Source organism: Zonotrichia albicollis, chromosome 9, assembly GCF_047830755.1.
Source record: "Zonotrichia albicollis isolate bZonAlb1 chromosome 9, bZonAlb1.hap1, whole genome shotgun sequence".
Classification (NCBI taxonomy): Eukaryota; Metazoa; Chordata; class Aves; order Passeriformes; family Passerellidae; genus Zonotrichia; species Zonotrichia albicollis.
Window position 1 is genome coordinate 31,588,428 of NC_133827.1, and position 24,095 is coordinate 31,612,522.

The 24,095-nt window shown below is 46.0% G+C and overlaps 1 protein-coding gene across 2 annotated transcripts in view; it reads right to left on the reverse strand.

Moving 5' to 3' along the window:
• TP63 (tumor protein p63) overlaps positions 1-24,095 on the reverse strand; it is a 165,296-nt gene that overhangs the window by 9,057 nt on the left and 132,144 nt on the right. Inside the window, exons 7-12 of one of the 2 annotated variants that reach the window (XM_074547218.1) lie at positions 12,192-12,378; positions 10,423-10,538; positions 10,020-10,129; positions 9,661-9,785; positions 8,573-8,655; positions 7,493-7,629 (exon numbers count right to left, since the gene is read on the reverse strand). In XM_074547218.1, the coding sequence (XP_074403319.1) occupies positions 7,493-7,629; positions 8,573-8,655; positions 9,661-9,785; positions 10,020-10,129; positions 10,423-10,538; positions 12,192-12,378 (758 nt within the window). Of the gene's footprint in view, positions 1-7,492; positions 7,630-8,572; positions 8,656-9,648; positions 9,786-10,019; positions 10,130-10,422; positions 10,539-12,191; positions 12,379-24,095 lie in introns of both variants that reach the window. The other variant, XM_026792113.2, reaches the window with a different exon arrangement.

Genomic DNA, 24,095 nt, shown 5'->3' on the forward strand with positions numbered 1-24,095 from the left:
AGCAAATAACATCTGTAGTTATGCAAGCTCATATGAGGGCAATCAGTCTCTCATGCTTCAAGGCATATACTGATCATCTCAAGAGGTCAGGAAGGAACTTTCTTGTCCCATATATGAACAAAGTTCAGTTCACAGCCTCATATAACTACATTTTCCCAGCTCACTGGATACCAGCCCTTCACCAGAGGCAACAAACTGCTGGGACCAACACACTACCTGACTGAGCAGACCAGAGTCCTTGTTGGCTAGAGGAGCATACAGCCATGTCAGCAGCCTTAAATTACATCAAAGGTTCATTAAATGCAATTGGGCAGATCAGGCTCAGAGTTTAAGATTTCACCCAAGCCCCATGCTTGCAGTTTGCTGTCCCTGCAGACCCAGAGCCAGTCAGTGCAGACACACAAGGAGAATCAGAGCTGTCCAGTTCTGTGTCTGCCCTCTTTTTCAGCAGCCACACCAAGGATCACATCCCAGGTTCACACAAGGCCAAAGTGTTCATGGACAGTGGTTTTTAAAGCAAGGCTTCCCACAGGGCTGTGTAACACTGGAGTGTCACTGGTGTAGTCTAATAAGGGCACACAAGTGACACAGATGCTGCTCAGTTCCATTCCTCTGCTTTGAAGGCCCATGAAGCATCACAGCACTGAAAAGCAGAGAGATGCCCTTATTGCCCCCATCCCAAACTGCTTCTATTCTAAAGCAAACAACAGTGCATCTTTTCAATCACTCCAGTGGTTTGAAGCCTTGGTACCTCACTGGGAGCAGGGAAAGGAGGAGCTCCAGCAGTTGCTGGGCAGACAGGAACTACAGCACAAGGCCAGAGGTGGCAATAATGACTCCCCTTAGATTTCAGGTATGGGAATTTCCAAAGGCAGGCCATGGATGCAATCTGCTCTCCAGGGAATGGAGCTGTAATACAGGGAGTGGATATATATCAAGCAGTTGACACAGACTGATACGACCTGAGTACCTGATAAGGCCCAATTAGTCCACTTGGTTATTCCTTGAAAGGAAAAGGCTTATCTTCCTGAAGACACGGGATGGCAAAGAAGTAGTGAAAAGACAGCTGGGATAAAGTTTTCATTTTATCTGCAGAGGACAGACTACAAAGCAACTCAAATTGCTTTCAGCTCCAGGTATTTGACAAAAGAAAAAAGAATAGCACCTTCTAATATAACCACCTGTAGTTGGAAAGCAAATCAAGTCACCATTAAGATCAGCATCACAATCATCATCCTCTTACAGCCAAGTGGGACAAATCAGAAAGGCTTTCCAGAAAACAACAGGATCCAAATAATTTACATTCTTGTTCAGTGGAAGTCTGGGATGTTGTATTGCCCATTACAGTACAAAGCATTTCCTAGAGGCCACACCAAAAATGATGAACTAGAATCTTCCAGTGCAGGGTGTGGATGCCTCCTCAAACTTGCTGGTGAACAGGTACAGAAGCAGTGCTCTAAATATAGATCAGTATATCCCTGTCACAGTACTTCCATATTGCCATCCAGAAGCAGAAAAAGCAAAAATCCAAGAATAAACCTTCACTGGAAGAACAGAAAATAGTGCCAAATACAATCCTATCTCTGGGCTGCATTTGCAGTTCAGGTTCCCACCTCTGACAGTGAAAGGTATCACATTGCCTTTCTTTTCCCAAATAAAAAGGCACAGAATAATAGTGACCTGCTTTGTGATCTCAAAGAACTTCTTGGAATTTCCAGGCAAGGTAACAAGGCACTTGATTTTAATTAGCTTTACACAAGGAACAACCATAGAGCTGCAACTGTATGAAACAGGCACTGCTGGTGCTTAATTACCTGTTATTTATAGACTTAACCCCAGTTTTGGGGGCTCTTTTCCATCAGCCCTCCTCCACACTGCTATGGTAGAGCAAGTCTTGCTAAGACACTGGAGATAGCCAGAGATGGGATATGGCTCCCAAAGGGGATGTCAGTACAACTCATCACCTGCTCAGATGCCTGCTCTGTTCCCTGGAAGCAGATGTTGTGATGGTCAGAGAGAAGAGTCTTCTCCAACTGCATCAGGCTTTTTTCCCAGAGACAGAGTTTAATAAAAGCAGTGTGAGAATTTGCAAGTCCTTGCTGAGAAAAAGTCTTCTGTGCAGGAACTGCTAAACCCAGAAGCACTTCAGACACAGTCAGCAAGACCCTCTGGTTGCAGAATTAATGTGCAAGGTGGACATGGCCTGAGGCCACTTGGCTGAGTCAACTGCAACATGTGATGACACTGCTTTCCTTTGAACTATGAGGCTTGGAGAGATGGGGCAAAAGATAGAAGGGTTGATGAAAATGTTAAGGCAACATCTAAACTTCTGAACATCTGTAAGGAGAGGGGCCAGCTCCAACCCCTTTTCACAGCTAGGGCACTAGGGAGTTTTGGACACCCTGGGCTGCAAAAGGACAGGGACTGGGCACACATGGATAGCATTACTACTCTACCACACATTCAACTTGTGCAGGTCAGCCCACCACTTGAGTCAAGCCCACAGAGTCAGAACTCCCAAGTTCAATAAAGCTGGATCAAAGTCAGCAGAGCTGGTGCAAAGTCAAGGTTACATGGCCATCCTTACAAATCTGATGAACTTTACATCAGACCCTTTAGGGCTGGAAATAAGTGGAAACAACTCATGATGCCAAAGTCGAGGGCTTTTCTGCAGAAAAAAAAAGTTTTCTTAGCAGTGCCAATTCATATAATTATTACCTCTCCCTGTCCAGCAGTACAAAATACATCAGCTACTTATACTAGTGCATGACCAGCACTGAAACAGGCCAAACTGACTACCACAGACCATTTAAACACATATCCTCTGTTTCCATCTCCCCAGTCCATGGACACATTTTTTAACTTAAACAAGACAAAAGGCATTTTAAAATTGAGACCTGCTCAGAGAAACCCTGCCGAGTTTCACAAATACAGAAGTAAGAAGAAAGAGTATTAACACATTACAAAAATGTTACACCAAGGGGAGAAAAGTTACACCAAGACAGACGAAATTGTGGTTCCCGACCTCACAAAGCTATAGGTCACAGCTAAGAGGTCTGTACAAGTGTCTGTTGTTTTTGCAAAGTTTGAGTCCCTTCAGAAGTTTGCTCTCACTATTCACTCTGCTGCTATCAGGCTGTGTATTTGCCCCACTGCTCCTAGTCCTGCCAGCTGGGCAGAGTAACCCTGCCAGCTCAGTTTAGGGATATACTGATGGGTTTGGGGGGCTGGAATGTTTTAGGATGGCATCGGTCTGTTTGGGAGGGTCTCTCCTTGAGTCCATGAGTTCACTCCTGAAGCAGGCCGAAAGGAGACTGTAAAGAAGGAACCAGAGAAAAGAAAAAGATGAATGTACAGGACCCTTTGCCAGCCACCAAGAGAGAAACAGTTACTTTCCACCTTCATGATCACAGTATGGGCTTTCAAAGAGGGAAAAAGCAGATGTCTTAGCACCTACAGTGAGGGTATGTAACAGGGAGATTTAGGAAGCTGGAAAGCCCCAGGCACAAGCAAGTGCTTGGCAAAGAAGGGAAAACAACCAGCTGATAGAGAAACCTGATGCTGTCCTAGTCTCATGGGTACAAAGAAGGCCCTGATAATGTTTCCAGTGACAAATGTAGGAGGAATAAAAGCACTCAACGAAGAGGAAAAGGAGTAGCAGCTTCCATTGAGTCCATTTTGAACTACAATCACTTCAAACCTAGAAGCTAGTGCTAGAGAGGGAGAACAGTGCCTATGGGCCTTACTAATTACAGCTCAACTACTCTCCTTTGAGAAGCTGAGGGGTCCCTGGGATCACCATCTGTTGCAGAAGGCACAGCATCCTCAGAGCCCATAAAGCACTTCTACCTGGTTCCTTTCATCTTGGCCATTCTGTAATGAGAGCACCATCCAGGTGCCTGGAGTTCACATGCAAGCACAGCACTACAAAACCAAACCATGCAAAATCCGCTGTTAGCTTTCACACCAAAAGTGAGATTAATGAGGTGAAGGTACAAAGAATGCCTTCCCCACCAGCCCCCTTCCCACAACAGCAAGCACTGGCATCCTTGCAGCTCAGCTGGAGTACTCCAGGCACTGGATAGCTCAGTTCTGTCACAGCTCACTAATGAGGTTAATTCCTTCTCATTTGGATAGTGAGTTGTGCTGCTCACTAGACTGAAAGGCAGCCAGTGGGCTCCTAGCTGCAGCCCTGCTGATTGGAAAGAAATGTTTGCTGGGGTACAAGATCTCACTTGGATGTAAGAGCCCCCTTCTTGGTAGCTATTTGGAAAACCCTTCAATCACAGGAGTTGGGCTGGGTGTTACTTATGAACTTTATGGGTCTCTTCCAATTTGAAATATTTTGTGATTCTCTGCTGTAGGAAACTGAAATACAGATAGTTTTGAAAACAGTGCGCAGCAGAGTGAAACCCACTACATGAAAAAGTGTTTTCTAATGAAACCCTCAAAGACTGTGCAGGTAGCTGTGTGGGAATATTGATTGCAAACGTATTTCAGGGTAATGAGGAAACATTTCCTCCTCAAAGCATGAGCCACCTCTGATCTCTCTGGCAGCAGTAATCATCTGGCAAATTTGTGTTTTACACAAATGGTAGCAGACTATGAACTCTTCTAAATAAATGTGTGTGCTGCAGTTCAAGTAAGGGCCCCAGGGTTTGACAGTGATATAGGAAGAATAGAAACTGAAAGGAAAAATCCCAACAACTTCCCACCTATGATCATGAAGGTATTTGGAATAACAATAAATAGGAGAAAAACCATGCACAAAGGAGCAAGCAGAGAGAGGAGATGAGACAGAGAAATACTGTGGTCTGGCACAATGTGGAGCATTGCAGTATTTTGGTCATCTAGTGGGACACAAGAACTCTGATTGTCACCAGATTTGTCTTTGCTATTTCACAACAGTCAGCTGCATCTGCTGGCCTGTCAAATGCAGTGTTGGTCTGTATGGGCACAAGAGCCATTATACAGTAGTTTTTCATCTGTCATTTTGGAGAACAGTCTTTCACCATGATCATCTCAACCTTACTTTCCCTACTCTTCAAAAAAGATGAACCTTTCCATGTTATAGGAGTGACAGGGAAAACTCTTTCCACACACCTAGATAGCTTCTCTATGTTAAAGACTGCCCCAAAAAGTAAACTGAAAAATCCATCTGTTCCTCCACCAAGGTGACTCTGGAGCACATGTAGATGCTGCTCCATTTTGAGAAGGGAGAACCAAAGGCAACTTTCAAACATTCCATTCCCACAGAGCCCTAGCTAGAACTCACAGCTTCCAGCACATTATTCCACCTTGGTCACAGCATACACACTTTCCCCACTCCCACTTCTCACATGGGAAAGTGACCAAACATGAACCGGGACCAAAACTTCAAAGTGCATCCCTGCATACAAAGTGAAAGGCCAGAACAGACTCAAATAGGAGCCCCTGTGCTCCTGAGTTTGGCCACTCTGACAAGGAAGCAGCGGCAAGACATCTCCCAGCAACCTGCTCGCATGCAAGGCTGCTCTTATCCCAACCATTCCCTACAAAACAGCTGCTCTTCCCCATTCTCACCTGAGGCTCCTTTTTTGAGGTGCAATTGCATCTTAGAGTCTTTTCAGCCTAAACATCCCTTTGCCCTGAACACATTCCGTCAGATATTAAGCCATACCATGGATTATTTAAGAAAAAGCACCAAAACCCAAAGTACACCTAAGAAACTGCCTGAATATGCATTTCAGCACAGGGAACACTGCTTGATGGCAGGCTGTGGACAGAGACAACTGCAGCAGCTCTGGACAAATACTAGAAGTTATTTTTCTCCATGCTCCTGGCACCCTTTAAGGCTCTTAATCTTTCTCCCTTGCATGAGCACACTCAGCAACTGAGAAAAATGAGTATATAACTGGACAAGTGCCAGGAGACATGCCAAAAGAAGTTTCATTAAATTAAATGGCTGAAGTTCTACACGCTGCTTTTAAAGGTAACAAATACCAACTTCATTTGCCAGGAACCTATTCTACTGATATAGAAAGAATGAAAAAAATAATTATGGCAAAGCCAACTGTCAGCACCAAGGGAAAGCTGTCATCTGCTGCTGTCCATTTCTGCTTACAAAACCATTTCTCAGCTGAAATGGTTGTGGTTCAGGTGAAGCTTTGAATACAAGCAGTAGAGCACACAAATGCCACAATGCCTAGGAGCTAGTAAATACAAGCTATGGTATACACAAACAGTTCAGATGACTGATAAAAGTAAATAACAATAATGACATTTTTAAGTGCCCCAAAAAAAAGAGTCCAGAGCCCCTGGATGCTCCAGACATTTTGGCAGAAGGCTTTTCTCACACCTCCACAAGACTCCAGCTGACACTAAAAACACACAGGCCGAAATGTGAACACATGTAGAGATCTGGCAGAAAGCTGTGGTATTGCAGAAGTTCTGAGACAAGGCCAAGGCACTGAAATAAATCCCTACAGGCTCAAGTGGGACTTATGTGGTGCCTTGGCCCCACACTAACCTCTGCAGAGGAATGAGTTATACCCACAGCCTCCTGACACGAGATCTCAGCACTGCTGCTGGCAGCCACCTACAGCCTGGGGCCATTTGCTGTTGCCCGAGACAGCAGGTGAAGCAATGCCCATGGATGACACTGCTCACTGCAGCCTGGGAAGTCATTCTCTGCCCAAGCCTCTGACTGCAAAGCTTTGGGAACCCACACACCTATCTGGCCTTTCTTTTCCCCATCCTCCTCACACTTGCAACACCCAGAGCAATCCCTGTCAGCTGACCTTGGAAAGGATGGAAAATTTTTCATGAGCAATGTGAAGTGTCATCTGGCAAAGTGAGTTTGCGACAATACTGCAAAAGTGTGTATAGAATCTTTTTTTTGAAGTGTCCACTAGCTGCAAAGGAAACTTTTTGTGTTTCAGCTTCGCTCTCAACTTTCAGCTGCCTGTTTTAGGCAGTGTAATAGTTGAACTGAACAACTTGAAGTATTGCTGTACCACTGAAACACCAGCCCTCCAATGCACAGCTCAGCTGAGCTCATGCTCAGAGTCCCAGCTCTAGACACTCTTAGCAAGGTGGTCAGATAGATACCCTGGAGAAGGCACTGGAGATGCTTCATGTTTGCTGCCATTCCCATGAGCAATGGGACAAGAGTGCACCCATGCCCCAGCCGGGATGGGCACACACAGCAGGGTTCTGACCACAGGCTGTCAGTGGCTCTGCCTTGGGCTCTGGCTGGAAGTCAAACGAGGCACTGAGCCCATCCTCATTCACCCTCTGGGGCCAGAAGTTGAAATATGTGGGATGAAAGACTAGAGAGGGACCTTGCCAGCAGTCAGGACACGCTCTGGGGGAAGCAGGACTGCTTTGTCCCACTGCTCAGCCCTCAGCTGAGCACTGTGTCCCTGTGAACACCTGTGCAGAGGGTGTCTTCTCTCTGTGTCTCTCTCCTCTCTCCCCCCTGCACTGACACTGCAGGCACACTGGTACTCACTGCTTCTGGAGCAAGTGCTGGTGCTGTTGCTGCTGCTGCTGCCTGTAGGTCTCAATTGTGTGCTGGGGAAGGAACTGCATCAGCTCCAGGGACTCTTTGATCTTCAGCAGCATTTCGTAGGTCTCCCGTCCCCTCACCTGGGTCACAGGAAAAGGACAGGGATTGGGGGGAAAGAAAAGCTTTAAAGGATTGTATTTATAGACCTCACTGACAGTCACCTTAGAAAGTCTTCAAAATGTCAAGTAAACAACCAGAGCAGGATGCAAATAATCTGTTTATACTGTTTGCTCACACAATAAAAATGCTAGCTCTGTTCTAGAGGTGCAGCAAATAATGCTGAAGAGTGATAATCTCACACTGCAGGCTGATGAACATCTTGGGGCTGTCATATGGCTCAGTGTGAATCTATGCCAGCCAAAAGCAACATTCTGATCCAACCTATTTTGACAGAAAATGTCTTTACTTGCCTCAGATGTAAGCAGATCTGGTGCTGAATCTTACATGCCCTCAGAAAAAACATCACAAATTTGGGAGCTGGGTTTGGCTCTCCCTTCTTTTCCAAGCACACCATGACTTGTGATTTAAGCAACTAAACATGGCTCATGGGAAGGAGCTAAATGGCCAATTAGAGACATTTCTTGCCCTTTCAGAGTCTGCACTTAATACAGCACATTTCACTTCTATCACTGCATTACAATTGCAATACAGATAAAAGCCACAGAAGCATCCACCTATCAGTAAGACAACACCCAGTCTTCTAGAGAATGTCATTTCTGGGTCTGTGGCACATGACCTGAGGAGGAAACCTAGTTATATCTCAAAGACAGTGTTTCCACCAGGACAGAGAGATCCCCTGCAATATTCTCATATGACTTGCATAAACCATTCTTAGCACCTAGTGGGATTTTTAGCATTGTTTATTTGGAATATGTATTTAAAATTAGTAGTCATGGAATTAAAGAAAATAAAAATTATTCTGTCACACCTCAACCCCATCCTCAATTCTTTCTGAAGTCTAGGTGAACCTCAAATCACCATTAAAGATACTAGACATAGGGTAAATAAAAAGAGAGAACTCACTGGCAAGTACAAGAGCTCATCATCTGGGGAACGTCTTTTTTTGATAGATGTCATCTGTATGCCATGAGTTCCTTGTCGAAAAGCTGGAAGAAAAACCCCAAAGACACCCCATTAACAAAAAAGAAAGGGGGGGAGAGGGAGGAGAGTAGCATACAAAGAAGCAAAAAGCAAAAAGAGAGATACAAAAGAGATATGAAGTGCATGACCAGCTCAGATCTGCAGTGCTCTGAAGGGATCTCTGCCTGAGCCACTCCAGAACTGTCCTTGCAGAGCTCCTGGCTCCTTAAGGCAGACATGATTGCAGATGCTGGCTGGCCATGTCACCTGGAGAAACACATCAGCCAAGGAGTACTGGATATATGACAAAACCCTGGCAAGCCACACTTTGAACAAGTGCTGGCTCTTTACAGGAAAATTACAGAAAGTTTTGGTATTACAAGGTTCACAAGCTGTTGGTGAACCAGTGATCCATGAAGGTGAGACCATTGGCAGGGAGCAGAACTCACTGAGAAAACAAAGCTCCTCTCTTGTCTGCCTCCAGTCATAACCTGTGCCTGCTGTTCAGCCTGCTGCCTCCACTGAGTACAGGGGAAACCAAAGGTTGATTTCCACACCCTGCATATCCAGTGAGGACCTGGCTCCCTTCAGAGCACAGAGAGGCCACTTGCCAGGGGGTCTGCAATGCACAGCAGGGTTTGTGTGCAGTCTCAGTCTAGATCCCTGTGGCTGGATGACACCTGCCACAGCATAGAACACTAGCTAGATGAAGCAAAGAATAACAGCACGACCGCAAACAAGCAAAAGGTTAGAGTTCCAGACATACAACTGGAAGGTGGCAAATAAACACCCCCTCCACTCACCATGGCAGGGCTAATCTAACACCAGCAATGCTGCAAGGGAGTCCACACACCCAGACTGTCAAACACTGCTTTGTGAACACCAGCTCAGTTTCTAGGCTGATACACCCTGGGAGAGCAAATGCCCTCCTGCCTGCAAGCCCATGCACAGCACCACTCTGTCCCCGTGGCACAAGCACCCCAAGACAGCCCCATCTGCCCAGCTGTGCAGCTACTTACGGCGCTTCGTACCATCACCATTCTTTGTGCTGTCAGACACTTGCTGCTTGCGGATGCTGTCCTCGTCTGCCTTGCGGTCTCTGCCCGGGCAGGCACAGATACGGGCTTCGAAACAGCGGCGCCCCAAGACCTGCCCACTGCGAACAGAGGTGAGGACAAACATCAGCTGGCATCTCACACACAGCCCAGCAGCTCTCCTCAGCTTCACACCACACTCTGCACCTGCCATTTCCCAGGTGCTGGGCAACTCCCAGCTGCAAAGATCTAAAAAATATCCTACAGCCCCTTGAATTCAGCTGTTCTAAGGATATGGAATGCTGTCCTAAGTGGAAGAGGTGCCAGAAGGGTTACACTCATGATGCACAACTCACTCTCTGGTTTCCAGGGTCACAATGATAAGGATTGGGCGGCGGTTCATCCCTCCAACGCAGCTGCTGTTGCACATGAAGTTGTACAAGACTGTGGTGAACTCAGTACCGACCTGGTGAGACAAAGGTGGAGAGGAAGAGGTGCTGGATGGAAAACTCTGCTTTTTCCAAGTCCTCCTCTTGCATTTCCCAAGCTGGGCTGCAAGTGGACCAGCATGAAATAGGCTCTCAACACAATGTTTCCTTTAAAGGGATAAGAAGGGTGTTTCACAGCTCATTTCTGACAGAAAGGAAGATTCATTGTGATGAGGACAGGAAAAGCCCAAGATCCCAACTCCTCTGACCAAGGTTACAACCCCCAGCCCCTTGCAGGCCACGATGCCAGCAGCTCGAGCTCACAACATACCTGGGGTGGCTCGTAGGGGACCAGCACACTCTGCCTCCCAGTGATGGGGTCTTCTACATACTGGGCATGGCTGTTCCCTTCCACTCTGATCAGGTGGCTGGGAGGTGCAATCTGCCCTGCAAAGGCAAAGAGGAAAAAAAACAAGAGACTGTTCAGTAAGGTCATGCATGTTGCCCCAGAGGTCCATCAGAGCACACACAGGTGCCTCTCAGCCCTTGAAGCATCCCTTCCCAAGATCCCAGCTGCCAGACACCAAAGGCAACACAGGCTTTTCTGAAGCTCACTCTGGACACCTGTGGCTAAACTTGAGCAAGGACTTCCCAAGACCCCAGAAGAAATGAGCCAAAATGTGAACTGAATGGAGCTCACAGCAGTTCTTCCAGCAGATAACTCCTGCTGGATTTTCACACCAGCTGAAAGATTTTGTCTTCCTCCCTCTAATGCCTATACAAGGCAAATTACTTCAATTCCTACTCATTTCCCTATCAGTTGCTAGCCCTCTTCTGCTCCCTTCCATCAGTGTTAAGCCTTAAAAAAAAAGAACCAAGAAGCAAAAGAAATATGCATTTAATTAATGGTCAGCCTGAAAAATCATGCTTGCTTACAGCAGCAGCAGAAGGGAACATGATCTTCTTGGTGCCTAGGCCACTATCCAATAATTAAAAGCTTCCTTCCTACAAATTATCTTTAGTGTTTCTGCAACACACAACTAAATTCTGAGGAGAGGAGCCTGCTATGGGTTCATCTCAAGAATTTGTTTTGGGGATTAACTGTTCATTTCCTACTCAAAATACAGCCTATTTCTACAGAAATAATTATTTCAGAATAAGAATTTATAGGGTTTTTTCTCCTTTCTTAAAGCTTCATTATTGAATTGTGTCAAACCTCAATAAATCTAGTCCTGTCAGAAAAGCACTTTTTTACATAAAAAAGTATTTTGAAGAACTGTCTCACTCCACTGTGATTTTACACTCCCAAGTCCTTGCTTATTTCTGGGGCTTGTCTAGCTGGCTGCACTGTAATAAGCAATGGGATCCAGACTCCTAAGACATGCTGCTAACTGACACCAACTGGGTTTTTTACAGTAGGAGATAAATAATGTATGTAGAATAAAACAGATGCTCATCTGAACTTAAATGACCAAGGCAAAATGGAACCCAGCCCATGAGCTTGCAGAAAACCAAAGGACACTTTAAAAACAGCTGCTCCTTCACCAACGTGAGAAGAAGCAAGTAAAAGATTAAAACATTTATACTGAACTGGGAGTGTTACATGTAGAAGAACGTTGCCTACAGTTGATGCTGGCACTTAGCATTTCCCTGCCAGAGATAAACAGCCCCTCCGTCTCTGAGGCGTAGATTAAGGACAGAGATGATATTGCATCCTGTTACTAGATCCCTGTCCCAGCCACATGGAAGCTCATTCCTGAGCACAAGAACAGCTGCTTCTCATTGCAGGAGCAAAAGCAGAGCAGAGAAGAGCTGCCAGAGGGGCAGTGCCTGCCATGGGGACAGACGTCCATCCAACATGGGCAGGCACGAGATTTATTTAGTGCTTTCCTCCCAAGGACGAGCATGCACAGGGACAGCTAAAGCACTGAATGCATGATCCTTCCTGCCAAGCACAGGAAATAAAAAGCTGCACAAGGTGTCACAGAGAGGTCTGTTTCCAGAAGGTTTGCTCTGAAGCTGCTGTCACATCCCTCAGTGGCTGCTCATCAGCCAAGCAGCTCTGCAGAGGGACTGCCAGCACAGCACTGCCCTCCTTACCCTCGTTGAACTCCCGGCTCAGCTCGTGGTTCGGGCAGCGTTTGACCACTTCAGTGACGTGCTCAGCTTTCTTGTAGACTGGCATAGCCCTGATGACAGCTCCCTGAGGTGGTGGGGTCATCACTTTGATCTGGATGGGACACGTCTTGGCAATCTGGCAGTACAGCTTTTTCAGTTCGGTGGAATACTGAATGGGGAACAGAGCAAAAGAGAGACAAGTTCAGTTGGGGATGAAGGCACGCCAGTAACATGGAGATGGCTTTGTACATGTAACTGAAAGCACCAGCCACTGGTACACACGCACTGCATTTGTTTGTACAACAGCCACAATTCCAGAGAAGTGACAAAACCCCTAGACCTTTACCTGCTGTAAAACAGCAGAGCATAAATCTACATCCTAACTTCCCCAAAGGCAGAAATCTTCAGATAAAGAGCACTTCATTTACTCAAACAAATAAAGCCTTTATTTCTCTTGGGCACACACTCCCTCTTGCAAAGGACACCCAACACCCACCTAACAAAACAGATGCTATTCTTTTCACAGCACCCTGTAATCCTGGAAGCACTCAAAACCACAGACATAAAAGTGTTTCATCCTGTTTTCTAAGAAGCTCTCCTACTCTTGCAGAAGGATTAAACAAAAACATCAACCTTGGAACTGAACAGTACTCGAAAACAACACCCTGATCAATTTGAGAGTTATACCAAATCTGACATTTCAGCCATCTTTTAAAATCATCTCCTACATCTCTGTAGTAATCTCCTCACTTCTGAACTCAAATCATTACATCCAAAAATGAGGTAAATAAAATCCAGTATTTTGTTCTTCCAAGGCCAGAAGAGTTGAACAGTCCAAAGACCAGCCCACAGTGACCAAAACCTAGAGCATAACCCAGCAGCTGGCTCCAAAAGGGAGGCTGTGGCCATGCAATGAGCCCTTGGAACAGAACAAGATGCTCTTATTCACTGTGCTAATTTGGAGCATAGTAGATTTCTCTTAAGATGTTTTCCACTACAACAGTAAACTAATGCAGCATTTTCAGGGCGTGTGTTCACATCTGGAAACCTTAACTCAGCAAAACATCAAGGCTGAAGTTGGTGGTTTCTTTTCAAAATCCCTCACCAAAATAAAGGCATCTGCTTATTCCCAAGTGGTTCAGTATTGTAGAACCTAAACCCATTTTCCTCGATATCTCCCATGAAGGAGACTGTCCAGTCTCCCCTCCTGTGTAAGGCTGCTCCAAAACACAGCAGGTTTTTCAGAACCCCGCTCCAGAGGCATTCAGTTTTCTCCTGCTTTCAGACATTTTTGAGTGCAGAGCTCTCCCTGTAACAACCTAACCCACAGGAATTGCTGGCATTTCCCCATCTCCCTGTCCTCAGTTCTTGCAGACATGGAAAAGTGAAAGGCCCAAGGTGGTTGTTTCCTCACAGGAAAAGGTCTCTAGCAGCCCTGGGCTAATAGAGCCCTGTTCCCAGCTGTTCAAACACAGCAGTGACAGGTTCATACTGGTCAGGAGCACCCTGTGGCCATGGACCCCACTGGGACAGGGAGAGCCAGCGTGTGCAAAGGTGGGTGGCAGATGATGCAGCAGGAAAAGGATTAGCTAGTGATAGTCAGGGATTATTTGCATTTCAGAGTGTACACACTGCTAACATAGGAAAAACCAAACTTGCAAGAGACACAGGGTAGGAGAGAGGGATTAAACATAAGCCAAGCCAGTCCCTTCCCTCCTCACTCAACACCATCCCGCCATGTGGCAGAAAAGATGCTACAGGTATTTAGGATACATAAAAAGATTTCTTTAAAATGCAAAGGCCAAATTGTGCAATGTATTTTATGTGCCTGCAGGCTAGAGATTAAGCCCACAAAGGATTTACCCAGCCTGCGGAAATGGGGAACATGCCAAACAATTACAAAAAAAAAGTTGCGAAACACATCTAGATGGTGATTTGTATCATACATCTTTTAAACCTGAAATTCCTTATTGTTTTTTAATTAAAAAGCAATTCCTTACTGAAGGTAAGAGTGAGCTCACCATGTTGTCTTTCCGTCTCAAGAGGTAGAAAAAGAATCACTTATATTTAAAAAGGAAGAAGACCTGTAAAGCACTGTTTCCTTCAACACATCAGTTTGCTCATAGCACTGTGAAGGTTTCAAGTACAGAAAGCCTCAAAAATCTCAAAAAGCCAACTAATCACTTGGATGCCTTAATGTCACTGAAGCATAAAGAATTGAGCACCCAAAGGTGATGGGCTGAAATGCAAGCATAAATATTGAAGAGCAGGGTGCACAGAGGGCATGGCATATGCCAGGAGGCAACGTGTCCAGTGTCTGCAGGCATCCTGAGAATTGAACAAATGGAAAGAGATATACACTCTCAATCACTGATCAGGACTCCTGGTGCTGACTGTAATTTTACATATAGTATCTTCAAAGACAGAAAGCTGGGGTTACAAGAAAGGGGAAAACCAAAAATCACTGCTTTCAGAAGGACTGAGGTGTATCCAAAACCAGCACGAATACTGAGGCTCATGATCAAACAGCACAGCCCTTCTGTGAAACAAGAAAGGGATCTGCTCTTCATCCACCCTTTGGCATCCCAACTGTTGGACTCCTCTGGCTACAACCAGCAAGGAAAGCATTGGACATACACCCCAAATTCACACAAAGCAAACAGCCAAGAACTAATGGGTTATGATGAACAAGCCTATCCAACAAAGAAACACAGGGCAGACTCAAGAGCTGCAGGTTCTGGCCAACAACTTGAACTTGGCATGTCAGGAGAGGAGGGTGCCCAGGAGCCCACCTCTGCCTCAGAGCACAGTCAGGACATGGGAAGATTTAGTGGCAGTGCCCAGCAGTGTCAAAAGAGGCAACAGGGGCCTGAGCTTTTTGTCACCTGACTGCAAGAGGAGTTCAAGCCTCACAGGCACTGCACAGGGCTTGGGGACATGGCACAGAGCCATGATTTCACATCTACCCCAGGCACAGCCGCCTGTGAGCGTGTAATCGCTGAAGGGACAGTCATTTAACACCGGTGTAAATCTGTCCACGGGGTACCTGCTGTCAGACAGAGACGGGCTTGAGTTTCCCCACCCCGCCAACTTTGCTGCAACCAGGAGTAACCTGATGCACAGCCATTTACTGGCATAAATAGATGCCAACAACTAGGTCATAGTGACTTCGTCCTGGATCAGTGATAATCGCTATATCCACAGAGGAAGACAGGATATTGTATATAGATTTCAAAGCAAAGGCACTTCAGAAAGAAAACCCGAGGCAGAAGCTGTCTGTGCACTCAGATAGTGCCTGAAAGGAAGGATCATCCTCTTGGCACAGGTGCTGCTCCTCAGTGGTCCCACCCCACCCTGCAGGAGGTGACAGTCCCCCTGCTCACCACTTTGCTGTGAACTTACACTCACTGTATGAGGGGTAAGATTGTGAGCAACTCAAAGCATGACTACTAATCAACACACTCGAGCAGGAAAACTAAATTAATTAGGAGTACCAATATAAAAAATGAGTTTGACCAAACAAAAAAGCCTATCAGGCAACAAGATGACAACAACCATTATCTAGCACTAGGAACAAAGCTGTGAGGAGCCTGAGGAGTGCAACACCACTTCCACCAGAGAACAGATGTGAAAGCCATTTAAAACAAAAGAGCTGAACCTGAAAATGTGTTATCTACTCAAGAGGGAGAGGAAAGAGCTTTGGCATTGAACTTTTCCATGGAGTTTGACTGCTGCCTGTCAGAAATTTAGCATTTTGCTTAATAATACATTTTAAAATGAAAGATGCAAACGTTCCAGTGCCTGCAGCTCTGCTCTCCCCACCTGCCTGTGCAGACATACTGTATTACCCACTCTTGGCACCCTCGCTGGTAATTCAGTATCACAATACACATGCCAGCTACCATCAGGCAACACCTGTCTGATTTTTTAGTAAGCCCCTTCTACTGAAGGTGTGTCAACAAAGAGTTGAAAGGCAAAAACAAAACACTTCTTGACTCTCAAATGGAGAATTTTTGCTAGAAGGGACTGTAGTCTCCTGAAAGGAAGTGCTCAATGTAATACAAGCCACAATGGCTTTTTACTGAGTACTCAATTCCTCTGCAAAACTCTGATGCAGTAAAATCCCCCAAACACTACTTTCGAAATCTACCTCTAATATCTGTTTTACCATCTGATCCAGCAGAGGGATTATGGCTCCTAAATCTTTAAAAGGAGTGGGGTTCAGTCAGCTCTACAAATGCTGACGGATGTCAGCCTGAAGGTGATCCCAGGGGCTGGCTTAAGGCATTACAGCTCCCTGAGCCCCTCCTGCTCACATCAACAGGTCTTTCAAATCTTTTGCAAGCTTCTTTCAAGCAGTCATGTTTTAGTTCAACTCAGTTAACTAGATTCATTTTACTTGATGTTTTCAAAGCTGTCAATCAGCTATGCTTTCTCCCCTACCAAATTAACTCCCTAAGATGGGGGGGAAAAAGAACAGGTTAGAAGAGTGGGAACGGAATAGCTACCTGCACCAAAGTATTCACAGGTGAAAAGAAGGAGAGTCACAAAGAAACAGAAAATAATTTGAACATGTTTTAATTATTTAGGAAAACAAAAGGCAGTGGGAAGAAAGGAAGCTACCAACTAAGAACAAAAAGTGAAATTTACACAACCACTTTAAAGATTTTTGCTATGCTTGACCATGATTTAACTTTTCATTTACAAAAAACTGCTGGAAGCATGTGGGGGCACGTCAAACACGTGTGCACATGCACACACACTCTTAGGAACCAACTTGTACCCAGAGGACACTCAGTGAAAGAGGAGTGATGCACACATGGACACCTCCTTTCAGATTCAACTTTCAGCTCAGCATAACCTTAACCACATGGCTTGTGAGCTGACTTGTTGCAGCTTCAGTTTGAAGTCCTCTGTCCCATCAGGCTCCAGAGAAAAGTGGATAGCTTGTTGCTAGTGGGCATAGCTGGCATTCAAACCATGGATGGGCACGGCCAACAGTTCCAGTGATATAGATCCACCAGGTGTGGCAACAACCCTCAGCCTCAAGCCCCGGGCACCAGGGAGCCAGGCATGCCTGCGAGCATCCCCCATCTGTGATGCCCTGGAGCATGGGAGCAGCAGAGGATGCTGATGCTGCCCCACCAGTGCTTTGCGGGCATTTACCAAATTTCTCCACCCCGGGGCAAAGGAAAAACCATGTCACACTCTTTTCCCTCCTGAGGAAGGGCAGTGAATCACCCAAGGGCGTTCGCCTTCGCAAAGACTTAAACTTCATTTTCCCCTGGGGCTCTCCTGCCCCCTCCCCGTCCCCACCGCCTCTCCAGGCGCTCACGAACGGCGCTGATGAGTTATTAAAATCCTTCCTCCGAGCGCTTTTCCCCGGGAGCCGCAGCCAAGGGCCGCCTGTTGCCACCTGTCAGTCGCGGGGATTAATTACCTGCGCCGGGCGGGGAGCGGCACATTCCTGCTGGCCTCGCCCGCCGGGATGTTGACATCAGGCAGGTGGGCCTCGCATCCCCCCGCGCCCGGGGGGGGAGCGAGCGAGCCCGGGTGTGCGGGGCCCGGAGCGCCGCGCACAGCGCAGGGCAGCGGGCACGGGCAGCGCGGGGTGCCCGGGGCGGGCGGCACTCCCAGCCGGCAGCTGCTGCGCCTGCAAACCGTAGCGAAAAAATAAATATACGGGTGCGCGTGTGTGTGTGCTGACCTGCTTAGGTAAACGGGCAAGGGGAGGGGTGGCAGGGAGGAGAGCGCAGAAACGTAGCCTGAGGACAGGGATTCAGGAGCCGCTCCCCGGCCGCGGGCACCGTGCTGAGCGGCCCCCGGGCTCCTCCGGCCCTGAGCGGCCCCCCGGGCTGCTCCTGCACAGCCCCCGCGCTCCTGCGGCCCGGAGCGGCCCCCGAGCTCCTCCTGCACAGCTCCCGGGCTGCTCCGGCCCTGAGCAGCCTCACGGGCCCCTCCTGCGATGTCCCGCCGCAGGGCAGCGAGGGGGAACAGCAGCTCTTCCCCTCTGCAGAGGCACAGCCGCCTCCGGCCTTGGCACACTGAGAGCTCCGCGCTGCCCTGCCTGCAGGAGCTCCCTGTGAGCAGCGCTGCCGGGCCCCACCGCCCGCCAACACACCCCAACTCGCAGGGCGGCATGAAAAGGGGATATGCACAGCTGGACATGGCACAGAACACCCCCTGAAATTCCCAAAAATACCGAATTGAGAGCATCTGCTAGATTCTCACATCTTTACGATAATAAAGATAACTCCTTCATATGACAATATTCAGCATCTCACTTGAGGCTCCCCGGGGGTTTTAATTCAAAACCATTAGGATGTATCACCTCTACCTAACGCTGTCAGCAAAGCCACGATAGTAACAGCAGTAACACTGATCATTTCCCATACTGCTTTTGCACTATGAAACTGTTGTAACTGTGAAAACTTGACATAGGGCAGCTTTTACATTTCAGTTTCATATCTACAGACTTACTTCATCAACAAATGAAAACCTCTTGAGGTTCAGCTTGAAAACCATTCTAAAAACAAACAACAACAACAACAAAGATTCAACTGAAAAGTATCCTGTATCAAGAGGAAGAAAACTCAAATGCAAAACTTTGGAGGCAAGCTTTACCCATGAATTCCCTTCCTTTGCTAGTCTATTATTTAAATATTTTTGAAATTAATTCATTTAAAAACCAAAATCATAAGACTCCTGCAGTAAAATGGCCTTAGCTTGTGCACCCAGCTCACACACTGCTTGTGTATTGTATCCACTCTCTCTGCCAGTTTCTAAATCAAAACTTCAGCAGTAGCAAACAAGTTTCAGATGCTAACAATGTTTAGTAATTTACATTTCCAATAGATTGCTTTGTAGCAGAGATTTTTTGAGGTAAAGTATGAAATGAGAGCAAATCTCCAGAAAGGCAAGCTGATCTGATGCTGAACATCATCCTCAATATCTACATCTGCCAGCAACTTCTCCATTATGAATGCACAACCAATTAGCAACCTATTTGCCTACCACAGAATATACAACATTAAGAAACATACTCTATAGAAGGTTCACTCTCATTCTACCCAAACTCACCTACAGGCTATGATGTGTTAAATTCCAGCAGAATAGTGAGGGGTGATCAACGTTAGTCTAAAGAATTACTTAATATTGGATCTGGAAAACATCCACTTCAATTATTAAGTATTAATTAGTAAGCCAACAAAATTGAAAGGTAAAATTTTTAATCATTACAGTGATCACCAAAGCAGCTTTGTGGATAACTCCATTGCATTTCTCCCCTCCTTCTATAGGCCTGCTACTCTCAAAGACACATGGCTACTTCACATCCTCCTAGCAGGAGGGTAACCCACTGCTAACAAAGCACTACACTGGAGTTACAAATATTTGCATCTCTATAAAATACACTCACCTGCTTGCAGGTAATGCAAGTGAGCGGACAGTACACATATCACATGTTTGCCTACATGAAACTAAGCTGATTCTATGACCTTAAGTGTCAGAGCAGATGAACACTCAGCAGTGACATAACCAGCAATAGTCCTTCCAGGCAATTCTACTCATTACACCAGAATGAATACTCCAATGCTGCAGGCAAAAACCTCCAGGACTTGCTTTAGTAAAAAAAAAAATCTTCAGCATACACTTAACTTTTGGTAGCACAGTTAACCACTGCCTGCTCGAGCCAGCATGCCTCTGTGTAAGGGAATTTGTAAGCTCAAAGCTGAATTTAATATCTGATTCAACCTGTATTTTAATGAAAATCTTATTTCTGTTATAAAGGCATGCAGAAATGAACTGAAAGGAACATATTCAGGCTCCCAACAGCAAAACCTCCCCATCACATACTACTCCTGACACACATGCCTTGGCCTCTGATACTGAGCACCAGAACCTCTTCTGCTCATTGACTATTTTTTTTAAAGTCTCCAGGTTGGCCCTTTCAAACCTCTTCCTAGCTTGGTGTGGGGGATTCAACTTTCTTACAGTCATGTGTTCCAGGCTCAGCCAAAGAGGAAAGCTGCTGTATTCTTTCCTATTAGCCCTCCAGATCTCATTTGTTTCAAGTTCACATGTTGCAGCATGCTCCATCCTACCAGCCAAACTCCAAAAACTCTAATCAGCTAGAGGAAACATTGTCTGGAGTAACCAGACACCAATTTTTAGTGCATCTCCCTGTCACTTTTGTCCCCTGCTGAAAGTCAAAGGGTGATGAACTCAACCATGAGGGAAGAAGCACAGCAATACACAAAGGTTGCTCAATTAAGACAAAGTAAACAGCAAAGCAAAAATCCCAATGCTCTCAAAAATTAGTCTGCTCCCACCAATTCTAACCTGGTTTCAAAAGCATGAGCCAGCAGTAGAAGTCCCAGAGAAGTGGGTCAGGTCTTGCAGCCCCATAGAGAGTAGATAGAGGCTTTGGGTCCTCTGCAATTTGTGACACAGCCATAGATTCAGGTAGCTCCACACCAGCTAAAGATCAGGGGAAGAAGCAGGGTACAAGCAAATGCCCAATGTAAGATGTTAGTACAAAACTCCTTTTAGTTCCTCCATTTGCAAATAAGGGGATTTCATTAATAACTCAGAGGAAAGTGAATGAGTCACTCGTACAGTATCTGTTACACCAGGGGGAAGCCAAGCTGGACACAAGAACACATTAAAAAACAACAACAACGTTGGTCTGGCAATATAGTCTTTTCAATCAGCAACATCCTAAGCCTGCACATTAATGTCAGAGTCAGGCTCAGAACTATCAGGCACTCTGCCACAGACTGCACCAGCCATTCAACACCCTGGGAAGCAGGACACTTTACTAGATGGTGACAGATTTCCACCCAAATTCTGGCTCATGCCAAAGGACTGGCCTACTTGTAAAATACCACAGGGTCAGCATGTTATGAGGGTAAAAGTATTTACGTCAAATACTGGCCCAGCTTCCTAGCTGGGGCACGGACAGAGTCACAGGAGATGCAAAACAGTCTTTGCTCATTCATTCTGATATAGGAAAGAAAGTTCAAGCAATTCCAAGCTAAAAACAGGTTTAGTGTCTTGTGACCTCTCAAACTAAACACCTTTGTCCAGATAAATTTTCTATCCTATTCGTTCTTTCTTGACTTGGCTTTCAGACTCAATGTACTGTACAAAAAGGGCAAATAATCCCTGAAAAACTTCACATACAAATAATTTAGGTTTTTTCCCTTGCCTTCCTATAGTGCTATCTATGGCTGTTGTGCTGTGACCAAGTGCAGGACTGCTCCCTGACAGTTTCTGGATGGGGAACTGACCAGTGTACCCCATGGAGCAGGGCTGGTAGCTAACTGGGAGGCCAAGTGGCTCACCTGTGAACTGGAATAAATCAAAGGGCTACCAAGCAAGTCAGTAAATGAGCACTCTTCTGGATGTGCATTCTCAACAAAGACCAAATGGCTCAGATGGACAAAGGTGATACCCTTTCTCCTACTCATTGGCTTCCCCTCCTGTTTATTCCACCTGAGGGAAGGTGTGGATACCTCTCCACTTCATCCTTCTAATAGACTGTTAATCACACCGATGGGAGGTGATGGAAGGGAAGACAGAAAATATTAAATCTGACAGGCTCTCAGAGTGGCAATGCCAGTGAAATGCATCATTAAGGTGAGTAATTTTCCTGTTTACTTCATAGGCTCTGAGCCCCCCCGCTCCTTCCTCCCTGCCTAGATGTGGGCAGGACCCATCAAGGCAAAGCTTTGGAAGCAAGCAGCAGCGTCCCCAATTTCTACATAAATGCTGCAGGCCAAAGAGCAAAGGCAAGTTCCAACTGAGTCCTTGACAGTAATCAAGCACTGCGGCGCCTCTGGTCTTGTCTTGTGCATACTTTGCAAGTAGCATCATGTCTTCCCAGGGAGATTTCACTGGCACAGCACGCAAGCGCACCTTGTTCCTTGGCTTCTACCTCAGAAAAAAAGTCCTGAAAACACACATGCACGCCCCTGCTTTTCTGCTCCAAGGGACACCATTTCCCTCTAAATCGTCAGTGCAGTGTCAGAAGCCCTTTCAGAACAAATGCATGAATTCACCAGAAATCTCTTTTGTTCCTGTGCAGAAAGGACAGTGCCAGACCCTTGCCAAATGGCATTGAGTCTTCTCTGTTAACGTCCAGGAAACTATCCTGAGTCAGATCTTATTACATTTTAAGCTAAGTGCAAGTACCAGCAAGTCTCTTCCATGATAACAGCCAGGGCCTGTCCCATTTCCTGATCACATTACGCTCAACTTCCAGAATTACATCTATGCAAATATTGTTCTCCTGCTTGCTGAGCATTTCATTGATAATTAAAGTGAAAAGTCAGCAAAGCTTTTCTGTCCAGGATGGTGAGCAAGGCAACAAACTCACAGAGACACCAAGCAGGAACAAATGTTCTTCCCATGTATGAAGACCAGCAGAAAAGGGCCCTCTCCTTCTCCTAGGCAATAGAGAGTCCAGACTGAACCAAAACATTTCTGCAAACACCACTCTGTTTTCTGGAATTACTGACCAAACAAGGCCACACTCTAGATCTGAGTCACAGTGAAAACATAAGGATTAGGAAAGAAAAATTAAACCTAACTGAGCAAGTCATAAAGATGCAGTAACTCAGATCTTAGGTCAATGAAGCATGACAGCAGCTCCAGAATATTTAGGATGAATGGTGACTAAGTCAAACCTTTAAATCTTTTATTCATGCAGTTAAGCTTTGGGGATGAGTAGCAAGAAAGTCAGCTATTACCAGCATTTGCAGAATTCTGGGATCTCTATTTTACCCAGATCTTCCTCCTCAGCCTTCTCCTTCCATCCTTGATGACCTAGCTAAGCACAGTCCTTGAGTCAACTCATGTGGTTTCTCCTGAGCCTACTTTCAAAGTCAAGACATGATTCAGCAAGGTGTTTAAGCAGATGCCTACCTTTAAGGTTGGGAGCAGCCTTGCTGACTCCAACAGAACCCAAGAGATTTCACTGGGAATATTCACATGCTAGAGGTTATGCACTCACTCAAGTGCCTTACTGAACTGAGACCTTGATTTTCCTACGTACCGTGGGAAACAATTCATCAAGTTCCATGCTGAGGAACACAGCAGAGCTGCTGCAGCAGCCATCAGGACATTCCCTGCTCAAAAACACAGCACCTCACCCCCAGCCAGCCAGTGAGGTCAATGCTGTGGCATCTTCTCTGCTAGGAAGATCAACAAGCCCATGCCAGGTTTAGGGTACTCCTTCATTTTGTCTCATACTCCCTGGAGCTGCACAACTGCAGCCAAGGGAAGAAAGGTGTCCCACAGAGCAGCCTTTAGAAAGGGAGGAGGGCTTGCAACGAGTTCAGAAAATGTTAGCAGCAGTCCTTCCTACCCCCTCAGAGAAATAAGTAATCTTCAGTTTTGCATCTTCTGCCCCGTAAGAGTAGAATGTAAAACCACATCCCAGAGGACATGCAAGCCAAAGGGAATTGTGCGGTAACATGTCACAGGAGAAATTGAAGGCTTGGACACAGCATAGTCCAGATCTGTGATTTTTAGGCTGCTTTGAAATTTCAGCAAGAAAGCACAAATGTATAAAACAAGCTTGCATGGAGCTGGATGCACTTCACAGGCAGATCTTCAAAAGCCTGCTAGGTAAACTCCAAAGGAATGACTACCCAAATACTCCATGACACAGCAACAGATCTATAATTTATTGGAAATAGATAACATCAAGTCTCTCAATACCTAGCAATTGATTTATTTCACTTGGTAGCACAGATAATAATGCCATCTGCATGATCTAACTGGAAATATAAAAGGAATTAATGTGGACTTCAGATGCAAATCCTTGCAACCACAACCTGAAGATAGCTTTCCAAGGAAAACACCAAACAGCCCTTTGTCCCT